Below are 21,223 nucleotides of genomic sequence, written 5' to 3' on the forward strand. Positions count from 1 at the left end.
GCCTCGGGCCATTGTGTACTTATATGCACATTACCTCTCCCTGCCAAATAATTGAAAATAAAATCTTGAAAAAGAAAATTTCATATGTGTATTCAATGTATTTGATCATAACCACTTTCCCACTCACCCCTACAACTTCCAGATCACCCAATTTCTCTTTTCCCATTTAATGTTTTTTTTTTGTGGTTTTTTTTTTTTTTTTTTTTGTGTGTGTGTGTGTGTGTGTGTGTGTGTGTGTGTGTGTGTGTGTGTGTGTGTGTGTTTGGTTTTAGTTTTTGGGTTTTTTTTTCTTCGACAAGGTCTACATAGCTCTGGCTGACCTAGAACTCACTATGTAGACTAGGCTCGCCTCAAATTCAGAGATATCCACTTGCCTCTGTCTTCTGAGTGCTGGGATTAAAGGAAAGCACCACCAAGCCTGACTTTAAAAAAAATGACTCACTTGGTCCAGTTAGAGCTGCCCATAGGCCCTTAGGTGTGGAGCTGTCCAATAGAACACAGACAACCTACCAGTGGCCGTATACTGAGGAAAAGCTGCAGCCAGCTCCTCAGCCAGGAGTGAGGACTCAGGACCCTCCTCCTGATGTCTGTGTTTTGATGTCATATCTTTGAGTTCATTGTCAAATCCAAGTCATCAAGATTTATTCTGATGTTTTTCACACACTTTGTAAGTTTGACTGTCACAGTTGGATCTTTGATTTTGAGTAAACCATTGTCTATATTTGTATGATAAGACATTCTTTTGCATGTGGATAACTTGGTGGCCCCGCATCATTTGCTACAGTGAGTATGTTTTCTCCCTTTGAGATCAGTTGAGAGGGTAGACTAAATTCTGTCCCATCATCTGTATGCCTATCATTGATGTTGGTACCACACTACTTTGGTTCTTGTTGCCGTGGGTGGAGTTTTGAAGCCAAGTAGTATTGAGTCTTGCGTGCTCTTATTTTTAAAGTTTTTTTTTTGGCTGTTACTGTCATGTAAATTTGAGAATTAGCCTGTCACTAATTGTGATAAGGACTGCAGTAAATCTGTCATCAGAAATTCTTAAGGAGTATAATGTAGTCAGACACTTTTTTTTGTTGTTTGTTTTTTTGGAGACAGGGTTTCTCCATGTAGTTTTTGGTGCCTGTCCTCAATCTCCCTCTGTAGACCAGGCTGGCCTTGAACTCACAGAGATCCACCTGCTTCTGCCTCCAGAGTGCTGGGATTAAAGGCGTGCGCCACTGCTGCCTGGCAATCAGACATTGTTTTAAGAGTAGGAATATGACAATACTTTGAACTAGGGTAAAGAGGGAGAGGTGTTGGAGATCCGGAGTTTAACAAGGAAAACTGCAGGTTGAGTGAGTGATATGGACGAAACTAGGAAAAGATAGTAAGGATGGACTCCAGACACAGCAAAATAGTTAAAGTGGCAAGATGCCAAGCTGTGGGAACTGGCTGCATGTGAAGATTCAGTTCAGAAAGATAGGAGGCATCCAGATACCTCTGAGGTTTGAAGATAAGCTGATTGTGATCCGCTCACAGGTCCTTTTAATTTTCTTCTCCTCTGCTTCTTCGTCTTCTTCCTTCTCCTCTTCCCCCTCCTCCCTCTTATTTCTCCTTCCTTCTTCCCTTCTCCTCCTCCTCCTCTGCCTCCTTTTCCTCTTCCTTCAGACAGGGTCTGTCTTTTATGTAGTCCTGGCTGTCTTGGAACTCTGTAGACCAGGCTGGCCTTGAATTCCCAGAGATCCACCTGCTTCTGCCTCCCAAGTGTACCACCACTCGAAGTTCTTAATTTTGTTTCTTGGAATGATTGTGACTTCTAGAAAGGGAGCAAAGATATCTGATAGCCGTCCCATACACCTGCCGCCCAGCTCCTCCAAATGTTAGTATCTTGTGTAATTATAGTACAATGTCAACACTGTTAGTGTTGGTACAGTATTATTAGCTAAGCTAGACACTCTGTTTAGGTCCCAACGGTGTTTCCATGAATGTCCTTTTCTTCTCCAGGATCCAGTCCAGAGCCTCACATTACCTTGCCTTGTCCTGGTATTTTAGTCTTCCAGTGTCTTTTGTGACCCTGGCAGTTTTAAAGAGTGCTGGCCAGTTTCTGTGGAAAAGTTCTTCATGTTTCAACTGGGATTATGTAATTTGAGTCAGGTTATCACAAAAAAATGGCATATTCTTCACTCTCTCTGTCATACCAAGAGGTACGTGGTGACGTGTCTTATTAATGTGATGCTAGATGTGGTTTCCTGCTTTGGGTGGTTTCCGTCAGGTTTCCCCACTGTAAATGATTCTTTTAGAAATGGTGGCACTTTCCTTATTAACTACTGTCTTTTAGTGCTTGCCTGCAGCGGTTACGGCTGCTATTGGCGATTGTTATGTTTCTCTCCTTTCTACCCTTCTTTGTGGGAAGCCTACCATATGGAAGGATAGGCCCTTCTCTCCCATTTTTTAAAAGTGGAGTAGACAGGGAAAGAAGACAACAAGTTCAGATTTAAGCATGCTATGTCAGAGGTGCCTGTATACCATCCACATGGAAACCTCCAGAGAGAATTTGGTGCCTACATGGATATAACAGTTGAAGCTGTGACATCACATCTAAGTGCCATTTTTTTTTCCATTTAGAAATGTAGATTTGGAGGTTCCATAGAAAATACTGGCGAGGCATCACTGGGAGGCCACATTGGTGAGGGCCTTCTTTGCTTATGCTCCAGTGGGCATGTTCAGTGGCCCATCATTGGCAATTCAAGATACGTCTGAAAGGAAGCATTGATAACCAGATTCTAGCTTTCAATTTACTATGCCACTATGTGCAACTGTGTGTGATGATAAAGACCATTTAAATGAAATCCAATAACAGGCTTTTAGAAAAGAGGGGTGTAAGGGTGTCTGGAGTTATTGGAGAAGGCTTTGTGGAGGAAATCAAACTTGCCATGTGCTTTGGTGGAATTTACAGGATAAGGGAAAGGGATAGCCAATAAGGACGATGCTCTCCATAGGTGACACTTACTTTATTCTTTATGGTATCCACTGAACTCAGCAATCCAACATTTCATTTTCTCACCTACTCTGAGATAGTTCCATTGTAATCCCCATTTCACAGATGAGGAACTTGAGTCTGAATGGTTAAGTATTTTCTCCCTTTAGGCAGCTGGACAAGGGAAGCCAAGTCATATGTCAGAATGTTATGAATATGAGCATAAAATTAGAAAAAAACAAAGTAGGGTGGATTGCAAGTTTAATATAAGCTGTTGCTGATGTAGTTCACCCTAGGAATGGATTTTCTATAGAAATCAGGTTAATAGCTGCTGTGTATTTAGGGCTGGCTCTGTGGTAGGCATTGTGCCGAATGCTTTGGCTGGTTTTATCATGTTTGATCCTCTCTGAAACCCTGTGAGACATAGGTCCTATTTTCAGTCCCATTTTACAGATCAAAAAACCCTCTTCTCTTCCAAGGCCACAAGATGAATTCGTGTGTCCATCTGCCTGAACTGGAAAACTGCACATGTCTGTCACCCTAGCATCCAGCAGGCTGAGTCAGGAGGATTATAAGTTACAGGCTAACCTGGCTACTTTGTGTGATCCTGTCAAAAACAAACAAAAAATACCCAGCCTTTTAATCTGGGTGGATTTGCCAATTGGATCAGAAATCATTGGTTATGAGCCTAGTAATGGCCATTGTTTGAGTAACGGACATTACTAAATCTAAGCATCCCTTTGCACCTCTTCTTATTCCGCACCCCAGTGGTTGCCCAGTGGTTGTCTGATAGTTTTTCAGAAATCATTCAAAGTGGGTTGCAGTCTGGTCCGTTAAGTCTGTGACTTTACAGCTTACTTCTCTTTGGGCATATTTATTTCCATCTCTCTAAGTTGAGGGGAGCTTCTTTGTAAGCCTCTTACACTGACAAAAATGGTAAAGTCTTAGAAAGAGGTAAGCTGAGAGAGCTGGTCTGAGGACTGGGGAGTAGTAGCCTTTAACTGTGGGTGTGTATATGGGGAAGGTGTCCTGGGGAAAAGGTGTTATGTCTGCATTTGCAAAGTATCCCCACAGGAGGGAAGGATGTCCTCTGAGGCCATTCTGGAATAGTGACTAGGACTACCAAGGGTAGTTTCTTGGTGTTGTAGATCCATCAATTAATTGATTGATGTGGAACACTATTTCTGTATCATTTACTTTTCCATTGCTGTGATAAGACACCAGGACCAAGATAATTTATGGAAGAAAGAGTTTATTTGGGTTCATGGTTCCACAGGGATTAAGAGTTCATGGTGTCAGAAAGTAGTAGCATGCACAGGAAGAACTATTCCGTCCTGAACCACAAGCCGGAAGCAGAGCGAGAGAGAACTGGCTGTAGATGATGCTGTTTTACACTTCAAGCCTGCCCTCAGTGACATCCTTCCACTATCAAGGTCACGCCTCTCAAATCTCCCCAGACAGTGCCACCAAACTGAGACCAAGGGTCGAGATGTCTAAGACTGTGGGTCGGGGGCATTTTATTCAAACCACCAGTTTCACTCTCTAGTCCATGTTCAAGTTCAAGTTCGCCATGTAACCTAGGCTGGTGTGGTCTGGAACTCATCTTCCTGTCTCAGTGCTCTCACAAACTGGGATTCCAGTTGGGAGCTAGCACAACTGGCTGATGGTGTAGATTTTACAATTGAAATTAAAACTATAAAAGTATTAGGAAAGCAATAGGTGAGCCACTTTATAACCCCAGGGTTGTAAAAGATTTTTGAAACACGATATCAGAGATAGAAGCCATAAAGGAAATAAGATGTACATCTGATGGCATAATGGTCAAACAGCTTCTGTACATGAAGAGACTACTATAGGTAGAGTTGTTCCAGCGGGGGAAACATGTTTACAGTCAAAGTATGTGTAGTCTAGAGTAAGTGCTTTGCTTTCCGCCTATAGCCAAGGCTGACCTTGAACTCCTGAGCCTCCTGTCTCCTGCCAGCTTCTAAATGTTATTAATATATAGATAGCTTTGGTGACTCACTGAAACAGAAGCATGCAAATTGCAATAGAAAAAATACAAAGATGGCCACATCCCCCCAAAGAAATCCAGCTAGTTAATAAACATGTTAGAGAGCAGTTTAACATTTCTGGTTGTCTGAGATCTGCAAATTGAAAATACAGCAACAACGAAAGCCCACATAAGTTTCTTAGAGCTTTTCAAAATGATAGTTACCATTTGACCAGGATGCAGCAGAAGAAAACACATTCTCATATATGCCTGGAGGAAATATTGATTCAAATAACTTTCTTAGAGCACACTTTATCATTATGAAATCAAAAGCCTTAAGGCATATGTAGTTGGCTTTCCATATCTTTTGGCTCCATATCTAAGAATTCAACCAACTGCAAGACAAAACTATTTTTAAAAAATTCCATTTGTATTAGAATGTATGAGACAGTTCTTTCTCTTAACATTAGCCCCTAATGATATAGTCGGCACATATGTACATAGCATTTACATTGTATTAGGCAGTATAAGTAATTTAAAGGTCATTAAGATATATAGGAAAACAAAAATAGGTGATATGTAAATGTTACGGCATTTTCTATAGTGGAGTTGAACATCCACAGATGTGAGGGTCTGGGAGCAGGGGTCTTGGAACCAATTCCCCATGGATAGGCAGGGGTAACTATTTCTGTTTCCTTGGACCCAGAAAGTCTCCTATAACTGTGGACTAAGGAAATGGTAAAGGAACTTGGTAAAGTATTGCATGTACATGTAATTGAGTCAGGTGAAGCTGTTAGTGATTAAGCTGTAGATGGGGCTAGCTCTACGGTAAGGAGCCCTACCTGCTCTTGCAGAAGACCCAGGTTCAAGTCCCAGCACCCACATGATGGTTAACAACTTGTCTGTAACTCCAGTTCCTGGGGATCTGATGCCAACTTCTGGCCTCCTTGAGCACTGCACCTATGTGGTGCACAGACATACACGCAGACATACTATGCATTTTAAAAGTATTTTTTTAAGTGAACAACGAAATGAGGCTATAGAAGCACATTGACCAGCATATTGTATGTTCAGGGTACAGTTGGCATTGTACATGTTTACATGATAGATGGAGCCTGGAGCCTAGATGCTTTTATCTGCTGTGCTTTTCTTGAGGTATTGGCCAGCCTTGGGAGGATTAAAATAGCACAGCAGAGTGGCGTTTTAGATAGACCCTTCTTGTAACCTTATGCTTAGATAGATCCTTTGTGACATGGAAGAGATTGTCACAGTGGTCCAGAAAGAAATGATGAGGCTACAAAGGTGTGAGTAGAGTTTTAGGATAGACTTGGTGCAACCCAGGGAGTTGATTCTCCCTATGGTAAGTAACACTCATAGGCACTTGTCCTGAGGAATCCTAGATATCTAGGTGTCTTCATCAGAAGTAGAGCCAGGAAAACTGGGGCCAGAGGACTAGGACCTGAAGGCGAATGTGCTAGGCTCCATGCCAGTCCCTTGTGCCTCCTACTCTCGATTTCCATTTCATGGAGTTCAACCATGTCCCTCCAGTGCTTAACTGAGCCAGCGGCTCATTTAGGATGGTCTGGGTCTGTGGTAAACTTGGGGCCAATATAATTGGGGACAGGAATAGGGAGTAGGACAAATGATGGCTGAGAGGGTGGGAGGCAAAGGGGGCGCCTAGAACCATAATGCTTTAGAGTTAGAAAATGAATTGAGACAGCAACTGGGTAACCAGAAAGAGTTAAATGTACTGTTCTGGGCTGGATGATCTTGGACTTGTATGGGGGTTTTCCTGGGAATTAAGCCTGGGTTTCAACAGCATCTGAACATTTTTTTTCCTGCAATGACTAGCCTTCTATGACAAGTCTCATAAACACTTGAGTTTCATAAGGGTTTGCGAATCACATGTACCCACCAGACCTGGGGCTGAGATGAGTTTGAGCTAAAATGAACTTGTGTGGGTATTGCTGGATCTGTGTGATGGGCTGCCCTGTTGGGTGTGTTTTGAGATATCTCATGGTATAGAAAATAGATCTCACGAATGTATGGCAGTACTGGCATAAAGCCCTGTGTGTTCTCTGAACACACTGAATGGGCAGAGCTATGGCGGGAGGAGGAGCCTTTGTGGTCTGCTTTATGAGTGTGAGGTGGCAAGTGCGTTGAAATGGGGTTTCATAAGAAGTGCTTGTGAGAGCTTCTCTCCCCTAGTCTCTTCATCTGTGAAATGAGGTTAAGTAACACGGCCCCGCCTCTGAGGGGATGTGGCAGTTCTCTGTAGCACCATTTCACTGGCTCCCTGTTTTTGCTCTATGCTTTAGGGGCTGCACTGGGCAGTTTGGACTATAGATAGAGAGCACCACATGGGTGCTGGGATAGGCTGGCATGTGTTCTCATCTCTCATCTTTGTACTTCTAGATGTCCTCTCCTACCGTTAAGCATCCCTAAACCTCAAGGGATGTTTTCGTTTTTCCTTCTGCCAGTCTGAAACACAGGCCATCAAAAGTTGGAGGGGTGGAGCCACCCAGTGAAGGAAGCAAAGAAAGGCAAGGCCGGGGACCCTTGGGCTGCTAAGTTAAAATGCTTTAACAAGGCACAATCAACTAAGAATCATTTTAGTTGTGACCTTACAATTTCAGAACTCTTTCGAGTGGCTGAAAGAGGTTACCTAGAAATGGAATGTGGGGTTTTTTGCTAGTGTATTCACTGTATTTGACTCAAAGATTGCTTGAAGAAAAGTCCTCTATCCTGGTGATAGTCATAGACAGGCAAGGTGAGAAAGGCCAGAATGTCAATTAGAACATTTTGGCCCTGTGAAAGTAACTATTGCTAAGCTCATCAAGACTAGACTAGCTGGCTGTCTCTTGAGTGGTGGCGAATAACTGGAGAATGGAGTGGGTTGGAACTGGCGGCTTAATCCTTATAGTAGGTTCCTAAATATCTGCTGTAGGGAAGTACAGAACCAGTTAAATAGTTATGTGCTTGCCCCTCGAGGCTACAGACACAGAAAAGTAAGACTTCATTAATTGTGAGGCCCACTATTGCATTTTTACTTTCTGGTGGCATGTTGCAAGTGTCTGGGTATTTCAGAAACTCAGGAAGGCTGCTGGCATAACTCTCCTGGGTATTCCAGATGAACTGGAGACCTTTTCATTGTGGTTGGGACCCAGTTTCCTCTCTGTACTGTAGCTTTAAAGTGTAGGCTTTGGTTGGCCTGATGCTGGGTAACTATGTGCAACCTCCAACTTGGTCCTTTGCCTAAGGTAAGTAACCTTCCTGCTGTGTCTGGGGTAAAGAACACCAGCTTCATTTAGTTCTTTCTTGGACTGCTCCTGAGGGCTAGGCTAGAGTGTGGGTAGGAACTAATATTTGCAGAATCAAAATTTCAAGTATATGATCCTTATTCAAAACCAGGAGAGTAGTTCAGAAATCTGCTGCTTTGGTATTTGAGAAAGGCAACACGATGGATGGTAAGAGTATTTTACATGTAATCCCAGTGAGGTCTGGGAGTGCATTACTCCACACAATGAAATACATCTTAGTTCTGTGAGAAGTACATGAAAATTCCTCATAAATAAAGTGAGATTTACCCCCTTTCAAGTCATGCTTTGAACAGGCATACATTTTCTTTTTTAGAGCCTTTTGGATTTGGCATCCAACAGAGGATTGTGGACCTAAAATTATCATTGAGTTTGCACTTTAATCAAATGAACCCACAGGGGAAAGGCATGGGGTAGGTGCTGGTAGATGGCTCTTTCCTTGGAGGGGTTCTCTAATGGGGTATCGTAGGTGATGGATTCCCACTGGTATTCTTCTTAAGACACTTTCTCTTTTCCATAATCCCCCTTTTTCCTCTTAGCAGGGATTCTAGCTGCCAAGCAGATGTCTTCCCTATGGTACAGACTATTCTTCTCACTGTAGACTGAGAAAATGGCGGAACAAAATGTCAAAGCATGCACCCTTGGCAAAGCCAACAAGCCCATAATGGAATCTGTCAGCTATCAATGAGTTTTTTAAACCACACAATCAAATCAGTTTGGGTCAAGGAACCCTACAAACATAAGGCTTAGGTATTAGTTAATCCTCCGTCCCATGTGTCTTTGGCCCTCAGAGTAGTTCAGTCCAAGAGCAAACACATAGCATGTGAGGCTACCAGGAATGGCTGACCTCATTCCATCTGGAACTTTTGTTCAGCATGCAGATGTGGTGGGGGGAGGTCCCAGGTTTGCAGAATCAGAATGCTTTATGTGAGAACACAGGAATTTGCGTATTTAGCAAATTTTGCAAAGGATGTTTTGTCCTTGATGACAGTTGAAGACAACGGTATGGGTAAATAAAAGTCAAACAACTGCAGGTCCTTAGAGGCTGTAGTCCAGGCCTGTGTCACACCCAAGAGCAGGGAGCTGACTGTCCTCTTGAGTGACAGAGCTTTTGGTTTGCGTTTTTGCCTGTCACGATAACAGGACATTAAAAAATTCCCTAGGTCAATTTGTAGAAACAAACAATCCAGTGGGATTTAGAGTCGGGGGGGGGGGGGGCAGTTTGTTAGAGTTGTGGGGAAATTCAGGATCCCAGATACTTCCAATTTTCAGATAAACACAAAGCAATGTTTTAATAGAAACATGCTTCATGCAACACTTCCAGCCTACTTACTCAAAAACATTATTCATTGTTTCTCTGGAATTCCAATTTAACTCGGTGGCCTGCATTTTCATGTGCTAAATTTGGCAGCTCTGAGTATTGATAAGCCCACCTACCCTCATGGGAGGCAAGCAGATGGCGTGTGTGCGCATCTTCCATGTGCAGAATCTATTTTTACCTGGCCTGGGGTAAAGCTTCAAAGACTGGCTACTTATGGCGTATTGAAGTTAGAGTACTGAAAAATGAACTCTCTCTCCCTTACACACACACACACACACACACACACACACACACACACACACACACACACACACTACAAATGTACTTCGGTAAGCTATCTGTTTGCCTCATAACTATAAAAATTTTAACTAACACACAAAACATACAAATTTCACTTTTCTAATTTTTTATATTACATTTTTTGTGTTAAACTTTTATTTTTTTTAAATGTTATTAAAGTAAAACCAAGTCACCGTGCTCAGTGTTTTGCTCACTAACCATTCTTAATTCTTCAATTGCAGATCTTCCTCCTGGCCTGCCCTCCATGTCCGGGAGCTATCGTCATCTTCAAGTAAGAGAAAATTGTGTTTTACCCCTCCATGGCCCTTCCTTTTCAGGCTATTCTTTCCATTTGGTGATAGAGGACAATGTGGTCTCAACCCCCCTGGACTGGACTGCTTGGTCCTCTGGCCTTTCACAAGGATTAAACATCTGTCGAGGTCCACTGAACTGTCATGTACATGTTGGATATAGGTTGTAGCTGTTGTTGAGCCCTGGCAAATCCTACTGAACCAATCTTTGTGTTTACACATCCAAGGCAGGGTGGCTTGGCAGCTTGTTGTCCTACTGAGGTTACTCTTGAGAGCTGCTGGGGACTACCTGGCTTTATTCCACAGTCCCCCCCCCCCCCCAACTACCCCTACTGGTGATGTGCCATTGAAGGTCATTGTTCCTGTGTCTTAATGGCCATTTTTCCTTCAGGTGCAAAATGAAGTGACAGGGATTCTGGAAATTGAACTCAGGGTCTTATACCTGCTGCACAATGTTCTACCCCTGAGCCACGTCCTTAGCCTTAGAAATTCTGACTTTCTTTCAAATATCAGCAAACATCAAATTCAATAAAGCAAGCAAACATGTTTCTCTGAAGGCAAGTTTACGTAAATTAAATTAGTAAGAGTCCCAGAACCCTCATTTTCGCCATGAGTTGTGATCATCTCCCTCATCAGACCTTTTATTAGAGTTGCTAGTGTGAAGGTAAATGGGCTGAATTAATTTCCTCTCTCCACCCCCACCCCCATGTTGGAGCTATTCCTGAAGAGTGAAATGGCCAGAGGGAGGGAACAGGAAGTAATAGGCCTAGCAGATGCTTGGCTAGTTGAGAGTAGAGTAAATGGCTTTCTGATTTACTTAAGTCATTAGAGTGTTAGGCAGGGGGAAAGCTACCCCATTTGCTGCTGCAAACAGCTCCTTAGAATAGCCACTTAGTCTCTTGCCTAAGGTGAGTAACTTTCTTCCCGGTGAGGGGTAATGGATCCTGACTTTATATATTTTATGTGGACAGCTCCCACAGAAAATGGCTATTTAACCTCACTTCCCTCCCTTGCCTTTTCAAAATGAGCTCAATTATTCAGTGTAATGTTTTTAAAGCAATGGTCATTGATTTTTATTTCATTAGGATGAAAGCAGCAATCCTCATCAGAAAATAAACACCACCTCCATCCTCCCCCGAGAGATAATTTCGGTTATTGCCTTTCTTTTTTTGATAAGCAAAAATCACATTGTTTACTCATATTTGTACTATTTATTTTCTCAATTTAATTTAGTTTACTTATATTTTATACTCATATGATTACTGGATATTTCATAGTGGTCCTTTGTGATTCCTTTTTCTTGGCCCCTAACTCACACTATCCCTCCATATACTAAACCGATACATGTCTTTCTCCATGTGCATGGACAAGCACATGTGGCTTTTAGAAGGTTTTGTTAATTGTTTTTATTCTTTAATACATGTTGCTTTTTTCACTCAGCAACATCTCATGGAAATCCATCAAAGTCTACTGGTATAAGTGTTATTTCAGAAGGCTGTAAAATATTTCATAAATACATAATTTATCTTGGCATTTCCATGTTAGTGAATATTTACTTTCTTTCCATAATGCTGAGATAACCATTACTGTCTACTAACTTTGTATATTGTTGCTTTCAATTTTTGTTTGTGCGTGTATGTGAATGCTTTACACAATATTTTTCTTTTCTATACAAATATTATTCCTTTGGAGCTTCCTCATTTCCAATTCTATTTAAAGTTGCTTTACCAAAGATGAATAACCAGTTGCACTCGAACAGTATATTACACACTCCCAGCTTTTTCCTGTAAACTGAACATCCGTATTGTCAGCTATTAAATGTTTTATGTACTAGGCTCAAGTTATTGATTCTCTGTTCTGTTCCGTTGGCTTGTGTACCAAGACCATATTGACTTGATGACATTAGTTGAAAATTCATTTAGCACCGTCTTGTCAACTTTTCCTATTTATACATTTTTAAAGTTTCCTTTTACTCAGTACTCCCTTCCAGTTCTACTGGGATTCTAATTAGAATTACATTACATTGGTCTTCACTTTTTAATTAGGTTCTTTATAGCTAAGAAATTGTATTTCTTTGCATGTTCACATCTGATTTTGTGTTAATTAGATCTATTCTTTTCTTCTTATCTAGTCTATGCTCTTTTTGATGCATTTCTCAAGAATTAATAACTTTTCTCCTGTTGGGGCTCAAATGCCTTCCTCATCTCCATTGCTAAGTGCTATCTGCTATGCAGGAAAATGGTATTGACTTTTATGAATATTTATCTTATGTTTAGCAGATTCTCCTATTATCTCTGGTAAATTTCATTTTTCTTCTATCTTTTCAATACTTACATTTTTTGTTGCGTTTTGTAGAAACTCAGGTAGCTAAATAGAAATCATGTTGATGGCCTACTCTGCCTAAAGATTTTAAAATCAAAATGTTTTCTGAGTTTTTACATTTGCTCTTGGCATTTGTTTACTTATTTGGTTTCAACTTTTCATTTCTTGTGTTTCCACATTTACTTACAGGATTGGTTACTGTATTTTAATAGCATCTGCATGAGTTTGAAATTGTACTCCAAGTTTTTTCTTTTCTTTCCTGAAGCACATTAGTCAAGTTCTGTGCTATTGAGCTATACCCCAGATCTAATTTATTTTTTCAATACAATGAATTATGTTGATAGAATTTCTGGATTTGAACTACTATTATATTACTGAAGTAAGCCTGCTGATCACAGTATGTTACTATTTTGATACAAAGCTGAATTCTGTTTATTAGTATTTTATTTAGAATGTGTCTTCAATATTCATAGGTGAGATTGAAATCTTTTGTGTTTTTTATTAGATTTGAAGATTAAAGATAAGATGGGTAACATATAGTATAGAATGTTTCTTCTTTTTCTTTGGCCCACAATACTTGAATTACACTTAGATGTTACATGTCCTTTGAAGGTGTGATGAAACTCCCTTGTAAAGCACATCTGGACTTGGTATCTTTTTCATTAGGTAGAGTCATAATTACCTTTTCAGTGTCTTCTTCTATGGAAACCAATCTATTTAAATTCTTTGCCTTTAATTTTGGTTGTTTGTATTTGTTAGAATATTATCTACTTATCCTATATCTTCAGATTTATTGCCATAAGTTTGGGTGAGTATGCAGTATTCTTTATCATTTGGAGAATCTTTCCTCGTGTGGTTACGTTTTATTTCTTGAACTTAATCTTGTATGTTTTCTGTTGTCTCTTCTGTATTTAAATTTGCTCAGCAAGCTCATTATTGATTTTTGATTGCTATGTAGAATAAAGTCTTGGATTTATTCATCCTTTCAGTCTCCCTTCGAAGTGTTAAAACCATCAACCTATGTCATTCAACAGTCCTTACGGCTCAGTGTACACACTCGGAGTGTACACACAGGCTCTGCTGTGGCCTCGTGTACGAGCACTACCTACCTATTTCTTATTTGTCCACTCCTGCTTTGCTGTACCAGTCTATGCACGTTTGCTAGCTTCCCAGCTAAACAGAGCTTGGCATGTTCTTTGCAGAGACATGCCCAGTCACTGCAGGAAATGGGTTATGATGTATACAGCAGGCTGCATTGCCCCATGCTGGTTTGGGACTGACAGTTCTTTTGGCGGGTAGAGAAGGGGCAGGATTCTCTACAGGGATCTCGTGGCCTGTTTCACAGGAGAGACTGATAGTTTGCCAGTGTTCCAGCTGGGTCGTGACTATTTCATTTATGGGAACCTCTGCTGACATGTGACTTGCTAAGTGCTGCTGCTGTAGCCTGCTGCTAGAAAGGCTGCCTCAGCAGAAACCATGCATCTGAGATGTAGAGCTAGAATTGGCAGGGTTTCTGCTTGACCCAATCCACAGCAAGCTTGGGCGTGGTGGTCTTATGCCCTCTGATCTCACCGACTTTGGGAATTGCAGCCTGGTAGCTTTCTGCTTCTGGAAGCCCCTTATCTTCGTGTTTCTAGGCGCTCCTACTTTATGCATGCTCAGCAAGCAGCTCCAGCATTGTTTGTTGTGTCGTATTTGTTCACGCATGACTGCTCTCCATCTCTTGGAATCTGAGCCACTTTCCTTTCCTCATTTGGCTGCTTAGAGGGGCTTTTTCCGTAAGAGCGGTCCCCCAGTCCTTTCTATGGCCACCCTATAGAATCCTTTTTTCTCATCAGGTTTGCCTGAAAATAATACATTCCACCCTCTGTGTGAGGTCCCACCTCCCCAGATTCAACCAACTGCACACTGCACACTGCAAGATTTGTTTGTTTCTTTTCAAATTGCATCTGTTTGAACAGGAGGCTTTTTTTCCCTTGTCATTATCCCCTCAACACTATAGGATAACATGTTTGCAGAGTGTTTACATTGTATGAACTTTTGTTAAAAAAAAATGGGCTGGAGAGATGGCTCAGATGTTAAGAGCCCGACTGCTCTTCCAGAGGTCCTGAGTTCAATTCCCAGCACCCACATGGTGGCTCACAACCATCTGTAATGAGATCTGGCACGCTCTTCTGTATGCATAATAAATAAATAAATCTTAAAAAAAACAATCTAAAGAGGAAGTAAGCATTGAAGTGTGCCAACTTTTAAGTAAGTTACCTGTCTCAGTCACCATTAGGGAACCTACCCTGTCATATTATGCGAAAGTTGGTCTTCCCCTCCCTCCTTGTTTTTTATCCCTGACTGGCCTCCAACTCATACAGATTCATCTCAGAGCACTGGAATTAAAGGCATATACCATCTTGCCAATCCCTCACACTTAATAAATAAGATTTCCTTTTGAAACTGAGGTGGAGTCAGGTAGGGTGGGTTGGCGCACGCCTTTGATCCCCGCACTCGGGAGGCAGAGGCAGAGGCAGGCAGATTTCTAAGTTTGAGCCTAGCCTGGTCTACGGTGAGTTCCAGGACAGCCAGGGCTACACAGAGAAACCCTGTCTCGAAAAGAAAAAGAAAAGGGAAAAGAAAAAGAAAAAGAAAACAGATTTCCTTTTGATAAAAGGAGAAGAAAGAGGGCCATGTTGGAGTAGCCAGGAAGTCCCTCAGCTCTCTCTCCTAAGCATCTCACTGTGACTTTTTCTTTACTTTTTTGCTTAACCCTTTCCTCAGTTTTTTCTTTATTACAGCAGATTTCAGATATATACATATTCTATTTATTCTCATATGTTCCTTATACATTTGTGTAATTTCTTCTGTGGGCTATCAATTCATGTTATGAGTTTTATATAGAGATATTTCTCTTAGTTGAATAAATTATATGCGTGTGAAGTCTAGAAGTTTTTTTTTTTACTTTTACAATGAATACTTCTTTTGCTTTTTTAACATTTTTGTTGTTAATTTTCAAAAAGGACCTATTTTTATGTGTGTGTTTGTGTGTATGTATGTGAATATGTATACGGGTGCCAAGGAGGCCAGAAGAAGGTGTCAGATCTCCTGGAACTGGAGTTCCAGGCGGTGGAGTTCCTCAGCAGAGTACTGAGCCTTCTGACATGGGTGCTGGCACCTCGGCAAGAGCGGCAAACCCTCCTCATCACTGAGCAGTCTCTCCAGCTCTCATCTCGATAGATGTCTCAGATTAGTCTGTAAATCACTATGTAGCCCAGGCTGGACTTGAACTTGAGATCATCCTCAGTGCTGGGATTACAGCATTTACCACCATGCCTGGCTTACGTTTTAACATTTTTTTTTTCTTTGAGACAGGGTCACATTATGTAGCTCTCGATGGACTAGACTCACAGAAATCTGCCTGCCTCTCCCTCCTAATTGCTGGGATTAAAAACATGCACCACAGACACTGCAACTTTTAACTTTTTAATGAAGTGTTTGCTGCACATCAATTTTGCATTTTTCTTGGTCGAATCGGTTATTCCTTCCTTCAGGCCATGAGTATTTCCTATGATATATGTATGTATGTAAGTATGTATGTATGTATGTATGTATGTATGTATGTATTTAATTATTTGAGATAGAGTCTTACCATGTAGCCCAGACTGGCTTGAAATTGACTGTGTATCCCAGGACGGCCTGGAATTCTTGGTTCTCGTGTTTCATTCTCCCAAATCCACTACCACAACCAGCTCTCTTCCTGTGTTTTTATGCCTGAACAGACTCTTTCTTGTTGTGAGATTAGCTAGAAAGTTCAGTGTTACACTATTAAAAAGTATTTAATGTGGCCATTTAAAACCCGTTCTATGAACAGGGTGAAGCAGGGCTATAGCTTGTATTTTTCCCTCAGTAGTTTTCTTATTTCTGTATTTATTGTTCATATAGCAGAGGCTGGACTTTAATTCCTGGTTTTCCTGACTATACTTTCCAGGATTATAGGTATATGCCATCACACCCAGCAAAGGATTCTCTAAGGTCATTACCATACTTTAATAAGTAACTTCTTGTATGTGCTAGGAGTTAGCTCAGGGGTGTGTTTTACTATTCTGTTCATCTCTCTTGGGTTTTAACCCAGCTTTATATTCTTTTTTGTAAAAAAATTCTTTTTCTTATTTTATCTTATGTGTATGGAATTTTGCCTTTATGTATGTGCAGCACATGTGTGCCTGGTGCTCATGGAAGCCAGAAGAGGGTGTCAGGTCCCCTGGACCCATAGTTAGACAGTTGTGAGCCACCATGTGGGTGAACTCAGATTCTCCACAAGAGCAGCCAGTGCTCTTCACTGCTGAGCTAGCTTGCTAGCCCCACAAGAAGTTAATTGATGGAAAGAGTGGCACCGAGTATCATGCCCTTCATTGGGTGGGCAAAGGGACAGATTAGGCCCCAGCTTCAAAGCCTTGGGTTTGGAACATCAGGCAGGTAGACCAGATTTCTCTTACCCCCTCAGTCTACTCTGCCACCCACAGTTCTTTTTCTCAGCTACTCTCAATCAGTCAGTGTTTTGGTTTCAGGTGAACTTTAAATGTTTTTCTCAGGTTCTCTTCCAAATCCTGCCAGGATTTTGACTGCACTTACTTTAATCCTATGATTTCACTGACTTCATCACAACGTTGAATCTCCTCAGCCAGGATAAAACAATGATTCTACATGATTCTTTTTTTTTTTTTGGTTTTTCAAAACTAAGTTTCTCGGTGTAGCCCTGGCTATCCTAGAACTAGCTCTGTAGACCAGGCTGGCCTTGACCTCACAGAGATCTGCCTGTCTCTGCCTCCCGAGTGCTGGGATTAAAGGCGTGTGCCACCACCGCCCGGCAGTGAATTCCTAATTGCAGCTTTTGAAGGACTGCTAATGTCATCTCCTCTTTTCCTCCGTGTGTTTACAAGAGACTCATGTTTGGCTTCCTTCCCACGAGTTTGAGTGATTTTGCTCTCTGTCACCCCTGCTATGAAATTTAACTTTGTCATTCTTCCTTACTTTGCAAAGTGCTCTTTTTGCCTCAGCTTGTTGATTTTCCTTCCCAGTGTGCCTTATTCTGGTGGCTTCCCAGAGTCCAAGTTTTCTTGCATACTATTCAGGATGTACTCAGGTTTTTCTAAAATCCTTTCTGGTTCTTACACTAAATTTGGATGTTTGTGCTTCTCCAAGTCTCCAGAATGATATGCGTTTCTCCATGTGCTGCTAGACATTTTCATAGGAACTGCGCTGGCTTTTTGTATGTCTATGCATATTCAAAGGAGGATCTGTTGTTTGTCAAAGACAGATTGTGTATAATGCCTTTAAATATTTTTATATTCTCTGTGGTATTGGTTAGAACCACTTCTCAGCTCCATTCTTTGCTGGCAGGTTAATGCACACAGCTTTTTAGTACGTTTCTCACAGTCTAGTAACTATTCAGATTGTCTGTCCCAACTACTAAGCTCTCAGATACTCTGAACAAATAAAGGATGTAAAAAGCCATAGTCTCCCACATGTATAACTCCCAGAGGTTTCCTTGTGAAGCTTCCCCTCCTCAGCATGCAGTTTGCTAGCACCAATCAGATCATATTCTACTGTTTTGACTTTGGAGAATTGATTAGAGCCTAGTGAAGTGGTATTTGTGCTGCCCATGACCTTGGGCTATGCAGCCCAAAGGAGGTGGTGCTTCCTGCCATTGTATGTGACCTCTTCTAAGGAAAGGGAGAAGGGTCACATAGATATAGATGGGTTCCAGGAATTACTAATATTACCTGTAAGCAGTTGTCATGCCGTGGAGGAGCAGCTATCTGATTTCCTGATTGCCAGCCATGAGGCTGATCATAGCAGGATTTAGGATCTTCCTGTCTTCTTTTCAGGTTTTTAGAAGCTGCTGCATGGCTTGGCCAGAGTTTTCCCCTCACTTTAGCATGACCCATATTACTGACCAAGATTTCTTGCAGATTCTGGCTGTCAGTCTGTCTGACCATCATTTAAGGTTTTCACTGATTTGGGGAATTTGATCTTTTTTGGTACCTTATAGTTATTTGATTGGAAAGTTGGGAGAGGCTGGATTAGGGGTTTTTAGCCACAGATTTTAAAGTAGAAACCTAGGGTATATTTTGGTTTGGGGTGACTTTTTTTGGTTTGTTTTTTTTGAGACAGGGTCTCTCTGCGTAGCTTTGGAGCCTTTCCTAGAACTCACTTTGTAGACCAGGCTGGCCTAGAACTCAGAGATCCGCCTGGCTCTGCCTCCCGAGTGCTGGGATTCAAGGCATGCACTACCACCGCCCGGCTTGGGGTGACTTTTTAATATATAAAATAAAGGGCTACATAGCAACATTTTAGACCTTAGGGGCTCATGATGTAGAACAACATAATCTCTGGCCTTGAACAATGTTCTTTTGATAGTGAGGAAAGAGCCTAGAAATATGCAAAGGAATGAATATGGCTATGGTCCACTAAAGTGTTAGTCATGTAAGCAGCAGGATCAGATGCAAAACTTGTAGGGACTGCTGGGGATAACAATTGTACAGTGTCACTATTCTTTTTTTTTTTTTTTTTTTTTGGTTTTTTGAGACAGGGTTTCTCTGTGTAGCTTTGCGCCTTTCCTGGAACTCGCTTTGGAGACCAGGCTGGCCTCGAACTCACAAAGATCCGCCTGCCTCTGCCTCCCGAGTGCTGGGATTAAAGGCGTGCGCCACCACCGCCCGGCAAGTGTCACTATTCTTAATGCTGAATTGTAGAGGTAAAAGCAGTTAATACTGGGAATTCCCGATAGATATTTTATCACAACACCAAAGGAAGAGCAGGGCCATACCCCTAACTTTAGGAGAATTAGATCCAGCATACAGAGTCCATAGCTGAGGAGGAATGGGGTTTGGTCTGTACAACAGAGCTGTAGCCTTGTTAGTTAGATGGCAGGATGTGATTTCTTGCCTACTTGGAATGAATACCTTGATGAGGGATAACGGGTTCTGGAAAGCTGCAGCTGCTTCTGGTGACACCATCCCATGGGCATTAAGGTTGGAATTAGTCTTCATGTCTTCAGATATAAGCATCAGAACAGGGATTTTCTCTTTGGCACACTTCTGGTTCTATCACAAGTCTTCATATCAGAGGCATCTTAAAAAGCAAACAGAGGCCTTCGAGATGTCTCAGTGGGTAAAGGCACTTGCTAAACAAGTCTGATGGCCTGGGTTTAATATCTGAACTCACATACAGGTGGAAGGAGAGAACCAATTCCAAAAAGTTGTTCTCTGGCCTCCAAATATGCACCATGGCAAGCATGCATCTCCCCCTCCAATAATTAAAATATTTTAAAAAATGCTCAGACACTCCTTCCTGATTATAATACAGTTGGTAGTTAGACTGCCCATAGATGATCTCAGCCCTTTCCAAGACTAGAAAACTCTGGTTCTTAAGTTATTGACCACCCACAATTGACTCACTAGCTAAAAGAGCAGACACTGACTGGAGTCTGTTGGTTCTGTAGGTTCAAGGTGAAAATTCTTCCTTGTCAGCTGGAGATTGGGCTTTTACATCTGGATAGCACTGCCCTTCAGAGCCTATTACTTTTCTTTTGGTGGTGTCCAGAGGATGTTCTCTACCTCTCAGCTCTGGTCTTTGCTGCCCCGTTTGACCAACGACTATGAACAGCCTAAATTCCTGCTGCCTTCTCCAATCTATCCAGGAGTTAGGAGCTGGCTCCGGAGGCAGGGCTCTGGTGTGTTTGATGTTGTTCCTGGAAAACAGTTAGCAGATCCAGGTCGATTTTCCACTCCCTTTGTGACATTAGAGAAAGGCTGAGATCTCAGGGCTAGGGGCACTGAAGTCCTGGAGCCACAGAGCAGCTTCAGAGTTCCTGTCTCTGTTGGGTCTGCTAGCTAGCTAAAGGCGGTGTTGTCATCACCCGGTAGGAGGCTTCTACACCCCTTCCTGGTCTCTGATGCCTCTAACCACAGGTGGATGTAATTGTCAGCTTGGTTTTTGTTGCCCTGACTGCACTTTCTTTTCATCCAGCCAGCCATTCATCACTGGGTCTTACTATAGTGTATAGCTTGGCCTTGAATGCATGGGCTCGTGACCCCTCTCTCCCAGCCTCTCCAATTGCTGGGACTTACAGGACTGTGCTGCCTTGGCCAGCTGGTTGCTCATTAGAAGCTCTCACAAGGGTCTAGGCACTTCTTAGAAAAGCTGACCTTTTAGGACTTGCTCTTTCTCTCTTGTGATACCTTGAAGGAAGGGAAGGAAAAGAGAATGGCAGCTAAGATTTTCCCAGCTTTGGGTTATGAGCTGATGGTTTCCTTGTATTGGGAACACCCACTATTTAATGTGATGGGTTATCTACATGTGCACCAAGAGTCGGGGAAGCTCAAGACCTACGTCTGTGAGCTGTGAAGTTTGAAGGTCTACAGATTCCTCCGCCCATCCTGTGTAAGAAAAGTGACTGGCAGAGAGCTGGAAGCCTATGGCATGCGCCCCCCCCCCCCCACTGCCGCTGCCCAGTTCTGAAACTCTGAAAGCTGCTCATCTTCATGAGCACATGGAAAGCAGAGGAGCTGTGATGCAAGTGAGATTGTCTGATCATGAGTATCTGCTGACTCAGTTCCCGGAGGCTTTTGAACGAGAGGAGATGAAATTTCATCTGTGCCACAGAGAGCAGAGGTGCACTGCTGGATGGAGAGACTATAGGCCGGGTGTGAGCCAAGGTAGGTGAGGGAA

The 21,223-nt window shown here is 42.1% G+C and overlaps 1 protein-coding gene across 6 annotated transcripts in view; it reads left to right on the top strand.

Moving 5' to 3' along the window:
• Nucleotides 1-21,223, top strand: part of Tmem164 (transmembrane protein 164) — a 174,171-nt gene that overhangs the window by 57,915 nt on the left and 95,033 nt on the right. For 4 of the 6 annotated variants that reach the window (XM_052737280.1, XM_052737309.1, XM_052737290.1 and 1 more), the window contains exon 3: nt 10,112-10,161. The exons of the other annotated variants lie outside the window; for them this stretch is intronic. In XM_052737280.1, coding sequence (XP_052593240.1) covers nt 10,112-10,161 — 50 coding nt within the window. The remainder of the gene's footprint in view (nt 1-10,111; nt 10,162-21,223) is intronic. 6 annotated transcript variants of the gene reach the window in all.

Source organism: Peromyscus californicus, unplaced genomic scaffold (assembly GCF_007827085.1).
Source record: "Peromyscus californicus insignis strain IS unplaced genomic scaffold, ASM782708v3 Scaffold_10__1_contigs__length_136768540, whole genome shotgun sequence".
Taxonomy (NCBI): Eukaryota; Metazoa; Chordata; class Mammalia; order Rodentia; family Cricetidae; genus Peromyscus; species Peromyscus californicus.